Below are 23,242 nucleotides of genomic sequence, written 5' to 3'. Positions count from 1 at the left end.
TCTCTCCCAACAGTTTTCATGAGAGTAGGACAATTCCAATATATACTGCCTTCCTCAGAGGCCACACCCTCTTAGACTCTCCCAGGTACGTTGGTGGGAAATGTCCATCTTTGCACCAATCCTCTGGGCTTGTTAAAGAGGGGGGATTTGTGAGGGGATAGGGAAAGATCTAAAGTCTCCCAAAATTGCACTTTCCACAGGGAAGGGAAAATCCCATTCTCTCTTGGTCCAGCTCTGCTTCCCTGGCCTCTTTCTCCCTGCTCCTGCCCTTTTTCTTTGCCACTTACCCTCACAATATTTTTTCTCCCCATCTCCTGTTAAACAGCATCATCTTTTTTCTTACTCTTTCACACTTCTATAGTTTTTTGCTGTACCAGCCTCTCCCAACATTTGCTCCCCATGCCCCAAAGTTCACTTCTCCCCACTAAATCCTTCCCTCTTCACTGCCCTTGCACTCCTTTCTAAAACTCCCTCTCAATCCTATTCTCCCCCTTCCTCCAGCTCCTTTCTCTAGCCTTGGTGGTCCCCTACTCTCCTTGCCTCTTGTCACTTCTCTCATGGCCGGAGGGTGGGAGTAGGCAAGGTAGACGGCTGCCTCAGGCACCACCTCGCCTACAGGGCATTGTCATGCATCCCCTCCCCCCCTCCAGCTTCTTGGTTCACAGACCTGAGAAGCTGAGGGCACGTCGTATTTGCTGTCCTTGTCTCTCAGAGAGGAGAGAGGCCTCACTCAAAGGCAGAGGCATTGCACTACCCCTTTCGCCTGCCTGGGGCTCGGGCAGATGAAAGAGGTGGTGAGCCTCGCTCCAAGGCTACTTTTCCTTGTGGGGGAGACAGCCTTAGAGGGAGGCAAGCAGCCATGCTGCCTGGGACCTGGGCAGGCAAAAGGAGCAATGTAGTGGCAGCAAGCGCACCTCTCAGAAGCCGCCTTCCATCTGGAAGACGTCTTCTGAGCGATACAGAACTGCCCCACTGCCCATTTTGCCTGCCTGAACTGGGCAAGCGGAAGGAATGGCATGGTGGCTATGTGCGCACTGCTTAGAGGCTGCCTGCCTTCACTGTGGAAGGCAGCACCAAGCAGCGCAGAAGCACCCTGCTGCCCCTTTCACCTGTACAGGAGCTGGGCAGGTGAAAGGGGCAACAGGGTGGCGATGTGCTCGCTGTCCGTTTTGCCTGCCCAGGACCCAGGCAGGTGAAAGAGGCAACATGTACACAGCGGTGCCTGGTTGGGTTTTTTTGCCTGGGGCAGCAGAACCCCTAGTGCTAGCCCTGACTGCTCTTGTGCTCCCCTGCTTCCCATGTTACCTTTGTCTTCCATTATTAGTTTTCATTGCAGGTTGCTATTCCCCCTTCTAGAAGTTATTTTCTCCCAGGCAATGTCTACCTATGTGTAAATGTTACTCTTGTGTCTTTTTTTAAGGTAGGAAACCCACTAATTTAAAAAAGGGGGGGGAGTTTGGATTTTTCTGCAAACCTTGTGGTTCTTTCAGGTTTATAATAATATCAGTCCTAGTTCTAGGTGGCCCCATTCTGCAGATTTTTGTTCTGCACACTGAGGCTGCCTTGGGAATTAGTGATATGATTATTATGTATAATTTTCTCATTCTTTTAGTACACTGCAGCCACTGATGCTGTGATTCAAAGAGGGAGACTAGAGTAGGTAGAAAGGAAATGTTTAGCTCATTCTTTCTGTACTCTTTTTCCACAGAAATACCATGCCAAGCTGTTAGTCCTGCTGGTGAAAGTTTAGATACCAATACATTTTCCCCCATGAGGGTAAAAGCAGCTTTGGAGTGGTGATTTTCAACAGGAAAATGTAGGGAGCAGGAGGAATTACACTCCTCTTCCATTTGCTCCTGCTCTAGATCGCCTTCTAAAATCACAGCTGCTACAGCCACAATCTGCCCTCAGAAAGAAGATCACCAAACTACAAATAACACTGTAGTTCCACCCTGAGGCATTAACTTCTGTTATATCGACTTCAAGGGCATGTGAGTGTCTGAGCTTCAGAGAAAATGAGTATAAGCAGAACCCCCTGAAATTCAGCATCAAAACCAGTTGAAGTAGACCAATAACTCAGTGCCTCCTCTGTTTTTGGTCCAACAGGCCTGAAATGTATATTGATTAGAATCAGTCAGTTAAAATGTAGATTTATAATGTTTGTTGTTTGTTTTTTTACCTTAGTGATTCTGAAACTTCAGAGAAATAAAGCATATTCAATCGGGTTGTCACTGTCTACAATTTTGAACCAGCTCTCCCTTCTGCCAGTACCTTACACAGCACAGCAACTACAAGAAGACGTGCATGGCCTCTGCCACTGTTGCAATGCTTTAACAGATTTTGTTAATCCTTTTGTGGATGAAGTTGCTAGACACATGGAGACCTCAGATGGAGGCTGCAAAGAGCTAAAGGAGGAATTGCTAAGTTTGTAAGTATCCCACTTCAAGCAAATATGGCGAGGACTGTGTTTTGCCAAGCCCGGCAACTGATCACTTACCTATCCTGTACTGACCTGGCCACAGTGATCCATGCAACAGTCATCTCTAGATTAGACTACTGTAACTCACTCTGTGCAGAGCTGCCCTTGAACTTACTCCAGAAACTTCAACTGTTCCAGAATGTGATGGTGCTGGTCCTTACTGGATCCCCTTTGAGATTGCATATACAACCTGTGCTCTACCAGTTGCCAGACTGAGTACTGAATCATGTTCAAGGTTCTGGTACTTATCTTTAAAGTCCTAAATGTTCTGGGACCATTGTATCTATGGGACTTATATACCCCTCAGAGAGCATTACTCTCATCTGATAATTTATTGGTAATCCCTTGTCCCAAAGCAATCCAGCTGTCCTTGACTAGGACCAGGGCCTTTTCAGCTGTGGCCCCAACCTGGTGAAACTCTTTGTCCAGTGAGACTTGGACCCTGCAGTACTTGGTTCTGTTCTGGAGGGCCTGTAAAACTGAGGTGTTTCACTAGGCATGTGGTTGGTTGTTAGATAGTTAGAGAGATCAGCTGGCCTCCCCCTTTCTCCCCTTTCTTCTTTTTCATTTCCCTTACTCCACCTTGTTTGTCTTATTTCTTTTATTCTGGTCCTTTATGTCTTGTACTTACCTTCCTCCTTTTTCCTTCTTTTTCTTTCTTCCTTGCCCCTTTTCTAGGGCCTCTTTTTTCATCTACTGTTGAGCCACAAAATTCTCTGTGCTGGCTGCTTCCCTCAGTTGCTCACTTGTGATGGATTGTTGGGGCACCATCCAATATAGCAGATTGATTGTTTGGTTTTTAACTTTTAATCTTGGATTTTAAAATTGTAATATGTTGATTTTATTATACATCTTAACAGTTGGAAGCCTCCCTGAGTCCTGCTTGATAGGGAGAGGAGTGGTATATAAGTCGAAAGCAGTAGGAGGAGGAGTGGGATATAAGTTGAAAGTAGTGGTGGTGGTGGTGGTGGTGGTGGTGGTGGTGGCGGCGGCAGCAGCAACTATGGAGTGAGGCCTATTAAGACCAACACTATATTTTTGACAGCATCAGAGAATCTGTGCCAAAGAGCTGCAATGTAGAAGGACATGGAGAAATTGGCAAGAAAGGTGACAGTTGGAAGGTGATGCTTAACTCTTTTCTCCACCCTGCTGGTTCTTGTCACTGCTTCTTTGTTCTATCTGCTAATCCTCTGTTGCAGAGTTCCCTCTGAACTACCACTAAGCATGTTGTTTTGGCCTGAAAAATACATGTATACCTGACTTTTGTGGACTTCTGCTGCCATAGCTATCAAACCCTTGCCGGATGTGGAATTTTTTTTTCCTTTTCCTATCTTTGATTGGAACCTGGCATAATTAACAAGCAGATTTTCAGAAATCTCTCAGTTGGTCTGCTTTGGGAGTCTGAATTTTTAAATTAAGGAAACTTTGGGGGCTTGAAGGAATAAAGGCAGGCAGGGATAAATATTTTGTAGCATCTTGGATACAAACAAGTAGCTTTTGTCTTAGGAGGTTTTTCAAACATTTTATCACAGTGAGAAGCAGAATTTTCTGTTCCTGAGTACACTGCCATTGTCTAGATTCTGAGATGTTTTCTTCCCTTCCACCAGTCATATAGTATAATAATTTAAAACCTTTGAATATATTGCTAAGGCCATTTAATCTTGAATTCTGACTTTTTGATGGTTTTCTTGAACATTTCTATGATCTCCTTGATCTACTTTGGTTTTCAGTTGCCTGAAGTGCTTGAAATATCCCTTGCTAATGGCAGAGCTTGAAGAATTGCCTGAGGAGACTATCAAGCATCCCTTAAAACAGTTTGCTGCTGATATACTAGTAAGTGAGGTTTGAGTCAGGGGTTACCACAGTTGTAAAAATATGTTTCTATTACTTTGACTTTCTGTCCTGATTTAACAAGATTTATGTATGTTTATTTACTATATATTCATCTTCCCCCAAGGAGCACAGGGTGGAGTACATGATGCTCCCCCATTTTATCCTAATAGCAACCATATGTCTTTTGGGACTCATCACCATGGGATCAGTGGTCACTAGCAATACAGATTTTGGATGTAAATATGGGCATAGGGTACAGCAATTGCCTCCATCACTACTGGTAAATGGGAGCAAGCCAAACCCCTAAAAATGGATGAGGGTACAGGAAAACAGAGGGGAAAGGAATGCAACAACTCTCTTCTCATCTTCTTTTCCTGCTGCTGGGACAAGAAGGGCCCAGAGTCTCATCTCCTACCTCAGGAGTTTGAGCCTCATGACCCACCTATAATGGAGTCATGGCCCAGACTTAATGGAAGTTATAGCTGTGAAATTCACCCTATTCTAGGTTCTTCACAGTTTACAAAACATTTGGTATATTTTATGAAGATGTATCTTTAGGTGTGGGAAACAATATTATTTGTTGTGTTGCATTATGCAAACTGCCAAAACATTCTTTTTTGTTTACCAGGGTATTTTGCTGGATATTAGAGAATTGATTCCCAAAGTATTCCCTCAACATGGATGCAAAAATCAAACCCGGGATAATGAAGGCTTAATGGAAATAGAACAAGAACAGTCCGCAGATTCTTTGGCATGTCTGTCTTATATAGTCTTTGTTCAGGATTTTGGAATGAACTATTTTCCATCAGTTTTCCAGTAAGTATTACTTTCACAATTGATTGCTGCAGGCTTGTAAATTGTCACTTGCTTGATTACCAATGGCATGCAAGAATGACCTCCAGGCAGGGAAGTTTTTTCTATTACATTTGTTTATTTCTTTGTTGGGCAGGAGAGAGAGAAAGAGAGAGACTCGAAAAAGCAAGTGTGTGCAGGTTGACTGTTAAAACAATCATACACAAGCTCTGGGCCAGCAACATTTGTTGGCAAATATTACTTACTACACACTGTACTTGAGTGGAAAATTGATTTTTTAAAAATTTTGGAATAGATTGTATGAGGCATAAGTTACAGCTGTTCATGACTATTTTATTGTAGCCCCTCATATATTCTGCAGTGCAACATGGTACATATTCAAGTTCTACTAGAAAGGTAAGGTTATTAACTCTGTATTTATTTCAGTTTTTACCCTAATTCTTCCCAAGGTCTTAGAGCAGGTAACATTTTCAGAATTATACAATTAAAACAGATTAATGGCAAAATGTAATTGGGGCATTTGGGGCTGGATCCTAACAAAACTGGTGGGGGTCCTGCTACTGCCTTCTTGATTCTACACCCTGCAACCCCAGCCCTCCATCTTCATGTTCTATTTTCTTTTGCAACTAGATCTCCAATAAGATATAGTACAATCCCAGACTGTTATAGTACAATAAGATATAGTACAATCCCTTAACAGTCCCAGACTGTTAAGGGATTTGAAGTTTTAACGCCATGTGAGTATCAGGCCCACAAGTGCATTGTAATACTCAGGTGGTCAGTCAACTGACATACAGGATCTTCACACAGCCCTTTTAACTGACCTGAAGAAATTTATTTATTTATTAGAATGAGATGTTTTAGTTGCCACTCACCCAAAGGTTCTCGTGGTGACTTACAACATTAAAACCAATAAGGTAAAAACAACATAATAGGAAATAACAAATATTAAACTTTAAAACATTAAAGTACGGAGCTGTCACTATACCACTATTAAGACAGCTGCAACATGTGGTTATTCTCTGAAGGCCAACCTAAATAATTCAACATTGCTTTCCCTGTGGAAACTAAGCAAGTCCAGCAATGCATTCCACAGGATAGGAGCCACAACTGGGAAAGCCATTTCCCTGGTGACAGCTAACTGAGCCATCCTGGGGCCAGGTACCTGCAGGAGTCCCCTAGATTATGACCAAAGGGAGCATTGGGGGTTGTAACAGGAGTAGTGGTACCATAGGTACAAAGGTCCCAGACTGTTAAGGGATTTGAAGTTTTAACGCCGACACTCTGAATTGAATTTTTAATTTGTAGCCAGTGCAGCTGTCACAGAATTGTAACGATAAGAGATGAATGTCATGAAAACCTTTGTTACTTAGGATGGCAATATGGGGCAGTGATCTTCAGTGATAAAGAATGTATCTGGGTTTCAAAAAGACCATCAAATATTAATTTTAGATTTACGTAAACTGACAGCATCTTAATTTCTTGTAGGAAAGAAGAATCTGTACTATCGAAAGGACTTGTAAGTGCCACTTGTTTTTTAAAAATCGTATTTTTATTTGTTATTCATAGTCTGTCTTTGCCCCCTGTTGGGGGATTTCTATTGTACCCCCAACAATATAAAACCCCAAAATCAAAACCTGCAGGAACTAAAACAATCTGCAATTATCAGAAGGCTAATACCTACTCACTAATAAGTTTTAAGACCTTGTAGATAAACTTTCTTCGACTCCATCTTTAGAAAAGCTAAGTTTATTAGACTCCAAGTTTCTCTTTAGACATAAGGCTTAATATATAGTTAGAAAGGCAAAACAAGAGATTACATTAGTACAGTTGTTCATACAGTTCCTTTAGACAGAAGGCTTCAAATGGATAGAAAACAAAGCAGTTAGATAAAATTAGTACATTTCAGTTTCTTCCTTAAATAGAAGGCTTAAAATATATGGATAGAAAACAAAACAGAAAACAGCTACACAGAAAATCATAAAATACAATAAAGCAGAGAGCATACTGAAAAATATGTCCCAATAGGGACTTCTCCCTATTAGTCTACATTTTCTCATTTAGAATCTGTGTCCCAAGTCTTAGTAGATGCTATGCTCTAGATTCTAAGTCTGAGCATTTTCTCTATGTTTGAGGCCACAACAGAATTATGGTTGGACTGACAGAGAGGTCCCTCTCATACAGTCAGAGCCTTTTGCTCAAAAGTGCAGGGTTTATAAAGGCTCCAACAGATCTCATATCAGATCTACTGGGTCACATAGCTGTAAACAATTTCACAGCCAACTATCAACCATCAGATCTAACTCAAAATAATCATGGCTGAGGCTGTCCTTAGATAACCGTAACCTTTAGTCTACTTTGGAACAGGCATCCACCATCTTGTTTCCTTCTTGCCATATAAGGATATTTACCATATATGGTACTTCCTGCCTGAAGAGGAATCCTGAACTTTCACCCAGTTACCCATCTAGCCCTAATATAGAAGCCCCATGGTGCTGAAAGACTGAGACCTCTAGTGACCAAATTCCATAACTGCATTCAAAAATCATAGAGAAATATAGAGGTGTTTGAAGAGCTTAGTGCTCATTTCATAAGAGCATATCTACTTTCAGAAAGAGTTCTTGTAGCCAATTTCATAAAGAGTATATTTAAGATCATAAAGAGGGCCAACCCAAAATAAATTCTGCCACACACCCCAAGTCACAGAGACTCAAAATGAATTACACAGTGTGAGTCAGTTTGGTCAATAGGATGGGACATCCAGCAAGCAATTGCAGAAATCTGAGACAAAGCTGAAATAAAACATAAGTATTAACATGGCATATTAAATGATACAGAAATTAATAGTAGGATAATACATATAGCAACAGATAGTATGAACTATACTCAGTGGTGAGGTCCAAAATCCCTTTCTGTTCTTTAAAACATCTTTCTGAAGCTTTCCATTATAATATAGCACTGCTACTTATATAAGGATGCCCTCCTGAATAATTCAGTTTTTCACAGTTCACAGAATGCCACAAATGGGCACCTCCCTGACCCCATCCTATAAAGTGGGGGCTGCAACAGACAATGTATGCATATGGGCAGTCGATCTTGCTCATTTGCAGGGTGGCACTTACAGAAGATCCTGCTCACATGAGCAGAGCTATCATGGTAGAGTATAGGGGGAGAACTGGTCCTGCCAATGTGAAGGTCCAAGGCCAGAAAAGGTTTTGTATGTGATAGCCAATTCCTTGTAATGAACCCGGTAAGTGATGGGCAGCCAGTGGAGAGACTGTAGAATGGAAGTAATACATATGATCTTCCTAGCTCTTGATAATAGCTGAGCTGCAGAATTTTGCATCAACTGAAGTCTTGGAGCTGACTGAGAGCAAACCTATTGCAATGCATTACAATAGTCTATTATTGATGTCACTGTAGCATAGATCCAGGTGACTGGACCAGCTAAGTTGGGAGGGGGGGGTTGATCTTTTGGGCTAAACAGAGTTGGAAAAAATCATTTTTTGCAGTTGAATTAGCTTGCTTCTTCAGCACTGATGTTGCACCCAGTATGATCCCTAGGCTCTTAACCAAGTCAGCAAGGGTAGATGAACCCCATCAAAGGTGGGAAGCACAATGTTCTTCAAGATTTCCAGCTTTCCAGCCAGAATTACCTCTGTTTTGTCCAGCTTTAGCTATAGAACCATAGCTAACAGACAGCAGTTCAGGGCATTTATTGCATCACCAGATTTGGATAAGGAGATAGAGATCTGGGTGTCATCAGCATATTGGTGCCAACCAAGCCCAGAGCTATGAATGATATGATCTAAGGCCTTGCATAGAAATTGAATAGTGTGGGGATAGGGTTGCATCCTATAGAACTCCACAGGATAGATCTTACCCGAGTCCGCTCGTGGAGAGGACAGGATATAAATCTAAGGTAAATAAAGAAATACACTGGTTATGTCTGGTCATATACGGGACATCATAAATAGATCTCTTTCGGAGGGTTCTTTTCCAGCCCCTCTGAAAGAGGCAGTGGTCCGCCCCCTCCTGAAAAAAGCTACATCAGACCCGGCCGAATTGGCTCATTACCGGCCGGTCTCAAACTTGCCCTTTCTGGGCAAAGTCATAGAGAGGGCTGTGGCGTTGCAGCTACAGAGTTTCCTGGATGACGCTTCTACTTTAGATCCATTCCAGTCCGGCTTCTGCCAGGGCCATGGGACAGAGACAGTATTGGTCGCCCTCTTGGATGATCTCCGGCGACATCTGGATCGAGGTGGTGCGGCAGTATTGCTGTTGTTAGACCTTTCGGCTGCGTTCGATATGGTCGATCACCGGCTGCTGACCTGCCGCCTCGCCAACGCTGGGATTCAGGGGCTAGCCTTGCAGTGGCTTTCCTCTTTCCTGGAGGGTCGGGGACAAAGGGTGGCAATTGGGGGAGAGCTGTCCCGGAGACACCTACTTAACTGTGGGGTACCTCAGGGGGCAGTTCTCTCCCCGATGTTATTTAACATCTACATGCGCCCCCTTGCCCAGATTGCCCGGAGGTACGGGCTGGGTTGTCACCAGTATGCGGATGACACCCAGCTCTATCTATTGATGGGCGGCCGGGCTGCCGATGTCCCTATAAACTTGGACCAGGCGTTGCAAGCTGTGGCAGATTGGATTAGTTCGAGTGGGCTGAAATTGAATCCAGTGAAGACAGAGGTCCTTTGCCTAGGGCGCGGTGGTCCGGAGGGAGGGATCTCCCTTCCAGCTTTTGACGGTGCGTCACTGGTACCAGTGCGCAGGGTCAGGAGCTTGGGAGTGCTACTGGAGTCTTCCTTGATGATGGAGGCCCAGATAGCAGCCACTGCCAAATCCGCCTTCTTTCATCTTAGGCGGGCGAGGCAGTTGGCTCCCTTCCTGGAGCGCAATGACCTGGCAACAGTGATCCATGCAACGGTCACCTCGAGGCTAGATTACTGAAATGCCCTCTACATGGGGCTGCCCCTGTGCCGAACTCGGAAACTGCAGCTAGTGCAGAATGCAGCAGCCAGACTGCTATTGGGCCTACCTCAGTGGGAACATGTGCAGACTAGGCTGCAGGAGCTGCATTGGCTGCCAATTGTTTACCGAGTTCGTTACAAGGTGCTGGTTATTACCTTTAAAGCCCTATATGGCCAAGGACCTGCCTACCTTATGGACCGCCTCTCTCCATATGTTCCCCAGATAGCACTACGATCCAGTTCACAAAACCTTCTGGAAGTACCTGGGCCTAAAGAGGCTAAACTAAAAACAACTAGAGAACAGGCCTTCTCTATAAAAGCACCCCAATGGTGGAACCAGCTGCCGGAAGAAGTGCAGGCCCTGCGGGATCTTGGCCAATTCCGTAGGGCCTGCAAAACCGCCCTCTTCCGGCTAGCTTTCTAAGATGGAGCTTGGAATAAACATCACGCCATCATTAACATAACTGAGATAATAGCACTATTAGATCATATTTTTTTAGACTGTTTTTAGATTATTTAAATATTTAATTGTTATCTGTATTGAATTGTATAATCTTGTTTTATTGTTTTAACATGGTTTTACCATGTCCTGTAAGCTGCCCTGAGCCTGCCTCAGCGGAGAGGGCGGGGTATAAATAAAATTTATTATGATTATTATTAGCACTTTCAGAATGTATAAACTTCATCTGGCTAGTTTAAAAAGCAAGGGCAACAGAGAGCTAACATGTCTCTCCAACATTTATTTATTTAGTGGTAAGTTCAATAGATTTCAATGGAGTTTAATATTCAGCAGGTATGTTTAGGGTTGCAAGCCTCCAGCTAGAGCCTTAGAAATATGTACATCTGAATTTGGACCAAATTGAAATAGCTGTCACTGCAATCTGTTAAACACTATTGCTTAGCAACCAGTCACTATAGATCTGAATGAGGCTTGCTGAGGAGCTGGACTAATTACTGTTGAAATAAATGAAGGCAATCTAGGGTGGGTTACGCTGCCCTGTGTTTTCATGTATGAAGTTTTGTTGTCTGAAAGCATCCTTATACTGTGTGATTCTAATTGCACTGGGTTGCAGATTATGGATTAATAGATTCTTCCAGCACCATCCCAGTCAGCATATGTTCTGATTTTTTAATCCAGGGGTTTCATGGATGGGCTGATCGGATATAGGATGCTTGATGTTCAATTGCTGAAGTTACCACAGAGTAACTTTTTCTTCTATATAGATGGATGGTTTGCCATTTGCTCCTCTAGGGAAAACTAAACCATGGTGCTTGGGGACAGTAATTGCAGGACATGATAGAATCCTCACCTCCAGGGATCCCATGAAGTGTTCAGTATGGTTTTGTGTAGTACATAGAGTTTTGTGCCACACTTGAAAGAAGTCCTTGCATTTACAAGCTGTACACACTCTGCAGTTAAAGGGACAGGTGTTTTACTAGCTGAAAGCAAGAGGGACTTCAAGTTTAAAATGTATGCCTGACCAATCAGTCCTAGAGATCCTGCTAAAAGGAAAATTGCACTTTACTCACTTAAGGAACTCTGTTTGGCACACAAAGGCTATGATGGGCACATGTGGAATTTGGCACTCATAACGGCTGCCCAGTTTTTTCCTGCTAATTGGGGAACAGAGGTCACAACTTTTGTCTTTAAAAGTAATGTGATATTTAATTTGTAGGATCTGTTGGAGAGCTGTCTACTGAGGCTGGAAGATAATAGCCTTTTCCTTCAGTACTTGGAGTTCAAAAGCTTTATTACAATACCTCAGGTAATGCAAAAAAAACCCCATCCCCCTTCAACTTTTAATTGCATACTACACAGTGTCTACTCTATGTCTTCATTTCCCAAAATGTTTCAAGAGGAATATAGACTGGAAGCACATGTTCTTTCTTTAATGTAGTTCATTAAACAGGCTGATACAAAAGCATTTTTTAAAAGCCATGGATGGGAGTTGTAAAAGAACAGTTTTTCAGATTTTTTTTCCAGTTCTTGTCATTTGATTGTAAAATGTGTTTCAAGTTCTAATTTATTTTTGTTGGGGCTAGAATAAAATTCTATGCTACCCTTTGAGATATTCCTGGATTAAATCCGTGAAACATAAAACGAAACTTCCTACTCATACCTCTTAATACCCGTGCTAAGAGGCAGCATCATAGGAAGGCCTCAGCCTCTGTGCCTTATTTACTGCCACACCAAGGTACCTGGAGGGACACTTTGTGATCCAGTAGTGTTGGTCTTTTGTACATGCCTTCAAATTTCAAGCATCAATTCAACTTCTCAATTTCCAGGGTCACAAGACTCATAAGCAGGTTGGAAGGCTGCAGTAGGGAAGGGGCAAAGTTGTTTCCTCTTTCTTCTTTTGTCAGCAGAGCTTTGCTCATATATGAGACAGGAATAAATTATTTTGCCCCTCCCCACTGCAGCCTCCTCACTTGCAGAACCATAAGGCCACATAGGTCCTGCCATCACAAACATAAACTTACCCTGAGCTGCAAATGATTGCTGAGGGGAGGGAAAAGACCCTCAGCATCTTCCGCTAATGGATCATGAGATCCCACTCAATGCCATCAGTGTACATGGCACTTTATAGAGTACTCATCTCCAAAGAAGCTTACAATTTTAAGTTGACATAAGGGAGATAACAAAAGGAGAAGAGGGAGATGGGGTTAGGTAGGGAAAGAATATATACCGATTTCATCTATGCACACTTAAGCAACTTCTGTGGAGAAGGGGGTTTTCTAAAAGCTCCACGAAAATGGACTTTGAAAAGAGATGTGAAGGAAGTGAGAGGAAGTGCAGCAAATAGGCATAAATGGCATCAAGGGAAAGAGGGAAGAATTGTTTGAGGGAGTAGGAGACTTTTAGATAGCTGAAGGTGATGGAGTTGGAAGGGTAAAAGTCTCAAACAGGCATATCTGGATGGAGACCAGAAAGATGGGGGAAGCAAAATCCAGGGCATCCTTCGACATACAGACTTCAGCCTCAACCCGTGTGCGTTTGCTAGCCAGGGAAAACACAAAGTAGATTGTAATGTGATGCCTGAAACAAGGCCTCTTGAATACTGTGCTTTCTTATGGTTTTAAGTAATGTATTTGAATATTTGAAAACTTACAAAAAAAAAAACCAGAATAGAAGAGAATAATTTAGGACAGGGGAGTCAAACATGCAGCCCAGGGGCCAAATCAGGCCCCTGGAGAGCTCCTGTCAGGTCCCCAAGCAACTGGCTGTTGTCTGCTTCCTTCTCTTGCTTCCTTCTGCTTGCTTTGCCAGGCTTTCTCAGTCACACAGGAGCTACAGAGCAAAACCTCTATTTTCTCCATTGCCTGAGGCTCCTCCATTGGGGAGGAAGGGGGGGGGGAGGAAAGCTTGCTTTGCCAGGCTCTCTCAATCACACAGTAGAGCTACTGAACCAAGCCTCACTTCCTTCTATTGGCTGAGGCTCCTCCCCCTCCTGGTCCCCTGGGGAAGGAAGGAAAGAGCCAGAGCTTCCTTTGCCCAGTTCCCTGGATCCCATGAGAAAGATATAAAGAAAGCACCTTTAAGACAACAAGTGCTAATGTTTTAAGAATGTTTAAGAGGTTTTTTTAAAACCCTTTAATTGTTTTTGTTTGTGTCTTTTATAAAGTTTATATCTCTGCTTCATGACATTACATTTTATGACACACATGATCCAGCCAGCCAGATCTGGCCCTCATAACAAATGAGTTTGACACCCCTCATTAAGGAGATGATTATATTGTTTTTCCCACTCTTGCATTGTCTTTCTAAAGTGACATTTTGAGCATAGGTTGAAACGGTTTACATTAAAATAGGGGCAGAAGCAGAATTCTACTCCCAAAAGATCCTTCACAAGGGTTCTAACATGAAGGTAGTAATCTTACCACCAGGTCCATTTTCATTATTTCAAAATCCTCACATGAGCAATACATGTTACATTGGAAGAAGCTGTTGGATAATTTTTCCCTAAACACTTAACTGCAATCTTAAGGTTGTCTCACACATAATACAGTACCTGAGTTAATGTCTTTCACTCTGTCACTCTCTCCTTAATCCACTTTTCTATGCCTTTATTGCAGCTTGTACACTTACAAGATCATTTACTACCCTGACCCCTCCGATATGTATGTGTGCAGTAATGTGGCTTAAGGATGGAGTTACAGCTTTACAACTCTGTTTCCTTATTTTGTGAGTTGAAGTTGGTTCATTTTTTCAACAGTATTTTAAGTGTTGCGCTTGCAAATGGATATTTTGTGAAATGTTTAATGTATATTTTTTTATTGTAGGATATGGTTAAAGTGATGACACTGTGTCCTTTTGAATGTCTGGTACGTAACTGAGTTTTGTGTGATTGTAAGTGTTGTTTCTTAAACAAAATGTAACTTGCTTCATGGTTTTCTCTGTAGAGAAAGAAGAGCTTAAAGCTTTTACAGCTCTATATAAACAAATTTGAGGAAGAAGGAAAATACACTTTGTTCAGGTATGCCTTGTTTTGTGAAGCTGTTAGAAATTCTAAATTATAAGAGCTATACATTTATTTTACTCCCAAGTTAGCAATAACTGTAATTTCTGTTCTCTATATACTCCAAAAACATCAGTTCTAGTTTATGGTAATACACAATACATGACATAATCTTTCCTGTTCTGCCTTGTGTTTTAGGTGTCTGTTGAAGACAAGTAACCATTCTGGTGTGGAAGCATACATTATCCAAAATATTAAAAACCAAATTGATTTATCTTTAAAGGTGAGGAGGTTAAGGGCCAAACAGTGGAAAATGTACTGTTTCAAATTAAAGTTACTATTCATGTGCACAGTTGCTTCTGCATGTTTGTTTTTGGGATATAGTGCTGATTTTCTCTTTATATGACTACCCTTTACACTTGATATGGCCCCTTCAGAAGTAAGAAAGGTGGCTAAAAAAGAGAACTAATGAGGCAAGCTTGGAAAAGTTACTAGAAACAGTTATGATGTATTTGTTAATCTGTTCCAGGTTTCTGTGCTCAGAAGAGCTTTTTTCATCACTGAGAACACGTTTTTTTTCCCAGTGCTGTTTCAGAGCACAAATAGATGTAACAAAAGGCTTTTCCACATGGATTATCTGCCACAAGTTCAGTGCTTTTGGAAAGCAGGATTGTTTCTTGCTTCCCCATCCCCACAGCATTGTGGTGGTGCAGGCTTTTCTCTCATCTTCCTTAAATGTGCTTTGCTCCAAAGTTTTAGAAAAGATTGTAGTAAAGCCTGAATGGATGCTGAGCTGATGTGTAAATTTTCTGGCCCATGTGGGAACCATTTGCTTTGACCCTGTCCCAATGGCAGCCATTTTCTTCCCCACCATCACAGGGGTTTACAGGATTAAACCCCCTGTACCCTTCTACTGTACTTAGAGCCCCGTGGCGCAAAGTGGTAAAGCTGCAGTACTGCAGTCCGAACTCTCTGCTCACGACCCGAGTTCAATCCCGGCAGAAGCTGGGTTCAGGTAGCCGGCTTCAGGTAGCCGACTTCAGGTTGACTTAGCCTTCCATCCTTCCAAGGTTGGTAAAATGAGTACCCAGCTTGCTGGGGGGAAAGTGTAGATGACTGGGGAAGGCAATGGCAAACCACCCCATAAAAAAAAAGTCTGCCATGAAAATGTTGTGATGCAACGTCACCCCAGAATTGGAAACGACTGGTGCTTGCACAGGAGACTACCTTTACCTTTTTTTATCTTCCTGCTGTAGCCTTGATTCTGATTGGAGTGGCACATATGCCATTTTACTTTTACAAGCAAAGCTCTATGATCTTCATAATTTCTGTGTCATCCGTAATGGAAAGGATATAAGATATAATCAGAAATGGAAAAAATGTGTTTCTTAAGTGTGTTTCTAAATTGTGTTTCTTAAGTTTTTGCCTTTGTTGTAGGGTATATTGCTAGCTGAAACACTCAGAAGAGCAGTTTGAAACATGTTGATGAACAAATAATTCCTTCTTGCACTTTTTAAGATCAATTATTTTGGGTGATCCTGTTCAGATTGGCCCTGTCCCTCCCCTTCTGTTTGTTGAAAATACCCTACATGTGAAGTGTTTGTGTATATATATTTTAAGTAAGGCATGTCTTCCTGATTAACCTGTAGAGGAATACCCAACTACTATAAGATACTGTGAGATTCTAAAGCTCTCATTCTTTAAAAGAGGGTTTCCAGATAAACAGGTTCTAACTAGAAAGACAGAAATATTCTGTGGAGAAATATATAATGGCAACTTTTGTTTTATTAAATGAAAAAAACATTGGAATATCAATGAAGAATGGTTTCTTACACTTTTAAACCCACAGTTCATGTCTTCTGCCTTTGTAAAGATATTCCGTCACACTGTACCTCCCTGTTCTAAACTCTAATTATGACTGGCACTCAGGAAATTAAAGAAAACCCTCAAAAATTAAATTGTGCGTCCATACAAGTTAAACTAATGTATTGAAATGTATATAATTTATTCTAATTGCAGTCGTGATTGCACAGTTGGTGATTTAGTAGAGCAGATTTTTTCTCATGCTTATTGCAGAATAACTTTTTTTTATAATGCTGAATAATTAATTGGAGAAAATAAAAACAAATCAAGGCATTAGTTACCAAAAATACAAGATGGCCACAGTAAAAAGCTGTAAAATGACTTTTTAATTGTCATTAATTTCTTCATTTCTAGAACTAGCTCCGTTATGATTTTAATGCAGCTACTGACTACACAAAGAATATATCACCAAAGTTTTTTCCTTCATAATACATTATTTTTCAGAGTGCAAAGAGTAGTAAATGTTTTACTGGACTCCAGCTGGTTTCACTGTTAGACGCTGTGTTCTCACTTCCTGAAGGAGCTGAAACTGATCTTCTCCAGAACTCAGACAGGTGAGATGTGATGAGCATCATGGGATTCTTTCTTTGTTGATTGACCTTCATTGTGGGCTTTAAGCAAGAGTTGGCAGTTAAGATGAAGTTTGCTTATGAGAGCAAAATAGCCAAAGAATTTTACAATTCAGGGAACCTGTTCATGGGTTAAAGCCTCTTATCTATTTTTGATCTTGATATTCATTTATTCTAGGCATATTCTAAATATAAATATTAAAATATATGACTTATTTTAGTTTTCTTTTAGTATGAGTCAGAGAGCAAAGCATGCATGTTATGTTAGGGGTAAGAATCAAAATTGTATCAACCTCTGGACTCCAAAGAGCCATTGCAGTGATTGAAACCTTCCAGAAATTTCCTCATGGAGAAGAACTTAGGGGGATGCAGGCATTTTCATGGGCTTAATGGAAGCAGTGTTCCCTCTAAGCTGAGTTAGTGTGAGCTAACTCACAGATTTTTAGCTTCCAGCTCACACATTTTTGTCTTAGCTCAGGAAGGATGACCCCAGAGCACATTAATTTATGCATTAGCTCACAACTTTATGCCAGCAGCTCACAACTTTTAATACCAGTAGCTCACAAAGTAGAATTTTTGCTCACAAGACTCTGCAGCTTAGAGGGAACATAGAATGGAAGAGTTATGAGTTGGAGTTGAATGGTAGAGTGGTGGTGGGTGTCATTTGGCAGGTTTTGCAGGGTTTGATTATCCTCATCTGGTTTTTGCCTGAGGCACAAAACTCTGTTCAGCTAATCTGAGGTTTATCGTTAGGACTACATGACAGGTGAAAGTAATGGGACTTCCTGATATTCCTGGAAGGTTAGAAGTGATGGTAAAGTGATTGGGAACAAAGGATAATGCTCCATAGGTATCTTAGGCAAGTCTTATTTTGAGATTGAGGGCTTGCTTTGGTAACCTCTGTGGAATCCTGCGTATGTAGTTGGAGTGGATGATAGCCATGGAAGAATCAGGGTGAGGGCTAGTTACATTGATAAGTAATGTTGAATGAAAAGACAGCTTGTTTGTTGAAGTCAGATTGCATTAGATTCAATCTGAATGAGCCTCTACAGTTTTTATTTTTAAATAGATAGTTGTCTGCACTTAGTACTAGTTCTTGGACCTTTGTGGACTATTTATCTTGCCAGCTTCCCTGGCATTCTAGGGGCTTATTTGGACATAACTAGCTGTAGCAACCTGGAATGTTCAATAAGTCTGTTGTCTTTCCAAGAATGTCTACAACGGAGAAGGGGTTGAAATCTAACCACTTTCTCTCAAACATGTGGGTTTTGCATTCTAACATCATTTGTTTCACAGTAAGCTCCCCACAAGCTTTCTTCGGTGCAAGAAAACCGTTATGTCTGTTTCAGCCTTGAGTGATTAATTCTTCATTTCTAATTCACAGGATTATGGCATCTCTAAATCTGCTGAGATATTTAGTCATTAAAGATAATGAAAATGACAATGAAGTAAGTGATAATGGAATTTTTAAAAAATTCTACAGCTCTGTGTATTTGAGAATGGAAGTGATGAAATGTTAACATTATTGTAGCTTTATGAAGAATAGTACATTTAAAATATATTGCTTAATTACTGTTAACCATTGTCAAGCTTTTCACTTTTTCATCTACATGCAACAGAAATCCAGATTAGAACCTGTAATTCAGAATAATTTTTCAGCACATTACTATCTGCATATAGTTTTTCCAATAGATCATTAGACTTAAACACTACCTAGAATTTTGAAAAAAGCCTTTCCAGTGTGTCTATGTACAAACCCTTTAGATCTTTAAAGCTCCTTTTGCCTTTTTAAGGAATCCACTCTATCACACAGCTTGAAGCATCTGTATTCTTCCAGCACGCAGGGTGGGGAAAATTATAGTAGTGTCAACCTTTATTCATGAGTGTTTTGACAACTTTGCCTTGAAGCATTTATTTTTAATCCTGAAGGAGGATGAAGATCCTTGATTTCTAACCGTTCTGCAGCGGCATTCTCTAAGCATGTCAGCAGTGCTGCTGAGTATTTGAACTGAATTCTCCCCTCCCTGCTGAAGCAGTAGCAAGCAAGATGATTCCCCTCTCAGTTTATCAAAAAACCCATTTTCAACAGTCTGTGATAAGAATCAATTCCACTGCAAGAGAGACTAATTATCAACAAAGGTTTTTCCATCACCCAAGTAAAATTACTTTAAAATGCCCCCTGGTATTTTCTGACAATTTGTGCTGCAGCTCTTAAGATATCTTGTGTTATATAAGATGTGAAATCTCAGCTTTTTCTTGTGTCGAGACAATGAGTGGGCTAAAGGTTTTAACTTTGCAAGCAAAGCATTTGAAATCAGTGAGCATGAAAAAAGGAGAAGGAACCAGATTAGCTTTATAATTACTAGTGAATATGATTTACTGATCTGTCATCTTGAGCTAAATTCTATTCTGCTGGAGGCCAAATAGCCGTTAGCATTGTAAGCACTGCCCACTTTTGAAGATTTCATTCTGATCTGGTAGATAATTTGGGTTGCTTCAACAGTAAGCATAGTTTAATCTCTGTTTCTGTGTTTTATTTAACACTGCCATGTTATACTTTGATGTATTTCTTTGTAGGCCTTGCAGCTTATTCTAGTTTTCAGATCCATTGCTTGATGTAGATATATCTGAGGTTCCCAGTCTTTCTGAGCCTGCAGGCACCTTTGGAATTCTGAAACAGGGTGGTGGGCACTGATTACTAATGATGCAGTCTCATAGCTCAACTTTCTTTTAGCAGCAGAGAACAACATTTTTATTTTAGTGATTTTTCTCAGCCCCTTTCCCTCCGCAAGTGCTATTTTTACTCAGCACTTGAGCTTTGCAGTGGCATAAAACATTACAAAAGACACAGCTGCAGGAGAAAGCCAATTCCTCACTCCTAATTTTTTCTGTTGCTCTTCTATATCACGCCTATTGCAACACAATGATGCTCCATCTCCAAACTCACTGTGGTGACAGTTTTTTCCAGTGAAACATATTATGATCTATTATAAAGAGGGTTCTTTCTTTCTTTCTTTCTTTCTTTCTTTCTTTCTTTCTTTCTTTCTCTCTTTCTTTCTCTCTCTCTTTCTCTCTCTTTCTCTCTCTTTCTCTCTCTTTCTCTCTCTCTCTTTCTCTCTCTTTATTCCTTCCTTCCTTTCTTTCTCTCTTCCTTTCTCTCTTCCTTTCTCTCTTTCTCTCTCTCTTTCTCTCTCTCTTTCTCTTTCTCTCTTTCTCTCTCCCTTTCTTTCTTCCTTCCTTCCTTCCTTCCTTCCTTCCTTCCTTCCTTCCTTCCTTCCTTCCTTCCTTCCTTCCTTCCCTCCCTCCCTCCTTCTCATCCAGCTGTTGCATTGTAGTGGACAAATATTCTAAGATACTAAAGCAAGTGATTTATATATAAATAAATATTCTAATACTAAATATTCTAAGATACTGAATATTCTAAGACTATTCTAAGATACTAAAACGAGTGATTTATATATAAATTTTGCAACAGACTTGACATCTGATTTTTATTTTCTAGCTGAACAGTATTTTCTGTGCATGAATAGTTGAGTTGAGGTTTATTGCATACTGAAGCAGCACTATAACTTGGTATCATTTTAGTTGTGACTGTACTGGGAAGGGAACTAATTCCAAAAGCACAGTCAGGTTCTCTGTCAATGAGGGGCACCTGACTAGTTAATTTGGGAGTGGTGTGTTAAACCAAGGTAAATAAAATGGAGCCTCTTTGATCTCTGGTATATTTTTGCAGAGTAGTCATCCTCTCTAAATCCCTGCTAATCCTGCAAACAGAACTACTTCTGAGGATTATTTGGCTTGCTTCCTCTATTAATTCCCCGTTTTTCTCCCCAGATGGACCTCAAGATGATTACACCATTAATAAATATGATGACAATAAATAGAAAAGGCATGCAATTTAAATAAAAGTATAAAAGTCACAAATACTTGTATTTTGTTTAAAAACATGCTGGGACCCGGAATCACCACAGGTCCTGTTTGCAGCACTGTGGGGAGGAGGGAGGGTGGTCACAGCATCTCTTGCCAGGCAGAGGGGGCAGGCCAGCGGCGAGTGTGGGAAGCTGGGGTCTGCTCTGCCTCTGCTGGGTCTCTGAGGGAACCTGGGGAGGGCTGGTATGGCAGGGGTGTTCAGGCTGCTTCTTAGGGCACCATGCTAAAACAAACATGCATGCAGAAATTGTAACTCATATCCCAGCTTTCTGCTCCTAGCAATGATATGACTTTGAAGAGTGACTCAAGCCTGCATATAACAGATGTTTTCATATACGTTTGTGAATTTCATGAGAGTGAATTTCTGAATTTGCTGGAGGAATAACAAATTGCATAGGGTCCCAGAGCAGTATTTTTTGAGCAGTTTGGAGATAAAGGAATAAAAATGATTTTAAGTATAATACATGTAAGCCCCTTGACTTTACTTTGACCATAGCCACTGAAAAAGCAAGCTGTAACTGGCCTGCATTTTGTGATCCACCAACAAATGCACAGCCCATCAATCTTGATTAAGGTTCAGTAAAGCTCCAGTTTTGGCCAGCAAGAAACACAGTTGTTGTCAAGTACCTGCTAGATTGTTGTTGGAAAGATGTACGTTTCAGTGGGTCACAAATGGCCTGTTTTATAAAATGTTCTGAAAGGCAGAGTGAAAATAAGTGGAGGTCTAGATAAGGGGGACAATAAATGCTATGGCTATAGAGATTCAGCAAATTAGTGTTACGTCAATCTTAAATTCTTTTACTTCCATGATGTAGTTAAAGAACATGTTCACTAAGCCCTGGTATCTAGTTGTCATCAAAATAAACTTTACTCTTTTGACTAGACCTGTGTTTGGACAGAACTTACCAAGATTGAGCAAAATTTCTTGAAACCGTTACACACTGGACTTAATATGTCAAGGGCACATTATGAAGCAGAAATAAAGAATAAAAAAAACAACAAAAGAGGTTAGTTGACGTCATTTTCACTTTAAAAAACTGAATAAATGAAAGTTGTAAAGGATGTTTGGATTGTTTACAGGTGTGCTTGGAGTGAAGTGTGCTTTAAGAGACAGTGACTCTCATAGCACCTTGCCACTCTCTTTTGGTAGGATCCTGACCTATACTGAGGGTGCGTTCACACTATACTAAATAATGCATTTTGCAACTGGATTTTTGCTGTTCTCACACAGTAAAAATCCAGTTGCAAAACACATTATTTATTGTAGTGCATACGCACCCTGTTCCAGAAGGGAGGGGGGAGTGAAGCCTCTTCCTGATCTCTATTAAGAGAATGCGATGCTCGTCAAAGTGGGAAAGCAGAAGACTAGTGTCGCTCCTCTGAGTCCACCGGGGAGGGGGGGAGGTGGCCTGAATAGAGTAACTCAACACTGAAATACACTATCTCCATGACCTCAGTATATAGCATGAATGATAGAAAGATGGAATTGTACAGCATTAAATTCTTGGAGAAACTCTCCTTTTTGCTTGGTTGTTATGGAACCACTATGTCACTGTTGGATTCAAGTTTCAGGAGTGATACCAGACCTCACAAGGAGCTGGTGAAGAAAACAATATATTATGCTGATTATTTGATTCTTTCCTGTTTATAGAGTCCCACACTTCTCGGACAGTTTGCTCTGTAACAGTAGCTGGGGAAAAGATGCCTGCAATGACAACTGAAATGGAACTTCAGGTGGGTAATTGGGTTACAGTGAAATTCATCAGGTGCAGAAAGAGAGACTTGAAGTTTCTCTTTCTTAAAAGATTTGTGTTCATTTTTTTTAATCTTAAATATTTTATTTCAATAGAAAACATATAACCAAACTATAAAACATAATAGCCAAGAATTCTATCAACACTCTGTTGTAAACCCTAAATTCACAGTTACCAACCATCTAGCTTTAGTTGCATCAAGGGAATTATATCCTTATTGCACAAAAACTCTAAAACTGGTTTCCAGGTTTCATCATACTCTGATAAGGGAACTACCGCACGAGAGTCCCCCAAAAATGGGTTATGCATAATCCTGCCCATCAAAAATTATTCCCAGAGTTTCTGGTACCATTGTCTAAGTAAGGAACTTGTGGGGGACTTCCAATTCCTGGCAATAACCAAGCGAGCAGAAGCAACCAATGTTGAGACAAAAGTTTTGATGGTTTTATCTATCAGTGAATCCGCCCAAAAATCCAATAATAAGAATTCCGTGGAATTCTTGTGTTCATTTAGAACTATGTTGGGGAGTGGGAAACTAATAAATGCGTATAACCTAAAAAATAACATTAAT

The 23,242-nt window shown here is 40.9% G+C and overlaps 1 protein-coding gene across 1 annotated transcript in view; it reads left to right on the top strand.

Annotated features, from left to right (window-relative positions):
• The window catches only part of GLMN (glomulin, FKBP associated protein), a 32,106-nt gene that overhangs the window by 5,683 nt on the left and 3,181 nt on the right, over positions 1-23,242 (top strand). The window contains exons 5-17 of the mRNA XM_060232186.1: positions 2,185-2,428; positions 4,210-4,312; positions 4,941-5,128; positions 5,468-5,521; positions 6,614-6,644; positions 11,775-11,864; positions 14,380-14,421; positions 14,500-14,573; positions 14,754-14,838; positions 16,863-16,972; positions 18,372-18,435; positions 21,801-21,924; positions 22,569-22,651. Coding sequence (XP_060088169.1) covers positions 2,185-2,428; positions 4,210-4,312; positions 4,941-5,128; positions 5,468-5,521; positions 6,614-6,644; positions 11,775-11,864; positions 14,380-14,421; positions 14,500-14,573; positions 14,754-14,838; positions 16,863-16,972; positions 18,372-18,435; positions 21,801-21,924; positions 22,569-22,651 — 1,292 coding nt within the window. The remainder of the gene's footprint in view (positions 1-2,184; positions 2,429-4,209; positions 4,313-4,940; positions 5,129-5,467; positions 5,522-6,613; positions 6,645-11,774; positions 11,865-14,379; positions 14,422-14,499; positions 14,574-14,753; positions 14,839-16,862; positions 16,973-18,371; positions 18,436-21,800; positions 21,925-22,568; positions 22,652-23,242) is intronic.

The sequence above is a fragment of the Heteronotia binoei genome, chromosome 2, assembly GCF_032191835.1.
Source record: "Heteronotia binoei isolate CCM8104 ecotype False Entrance Well chromosome 2, APGP_CSIRO_Hbin_v1, whole genome shotgun sequence".
Lineage (NCBI taxonomy): Eukaryota > Metazoa > Chordata > Lepidosauria > Squamata > Gekkonidae > Heteronotia > Heteronotia binoei.
The sequence above is the reverse complement of the archived record's forward strand: the minus strand, read 5'-3'. Positions and strand labels throughout refer to the sequence as shown.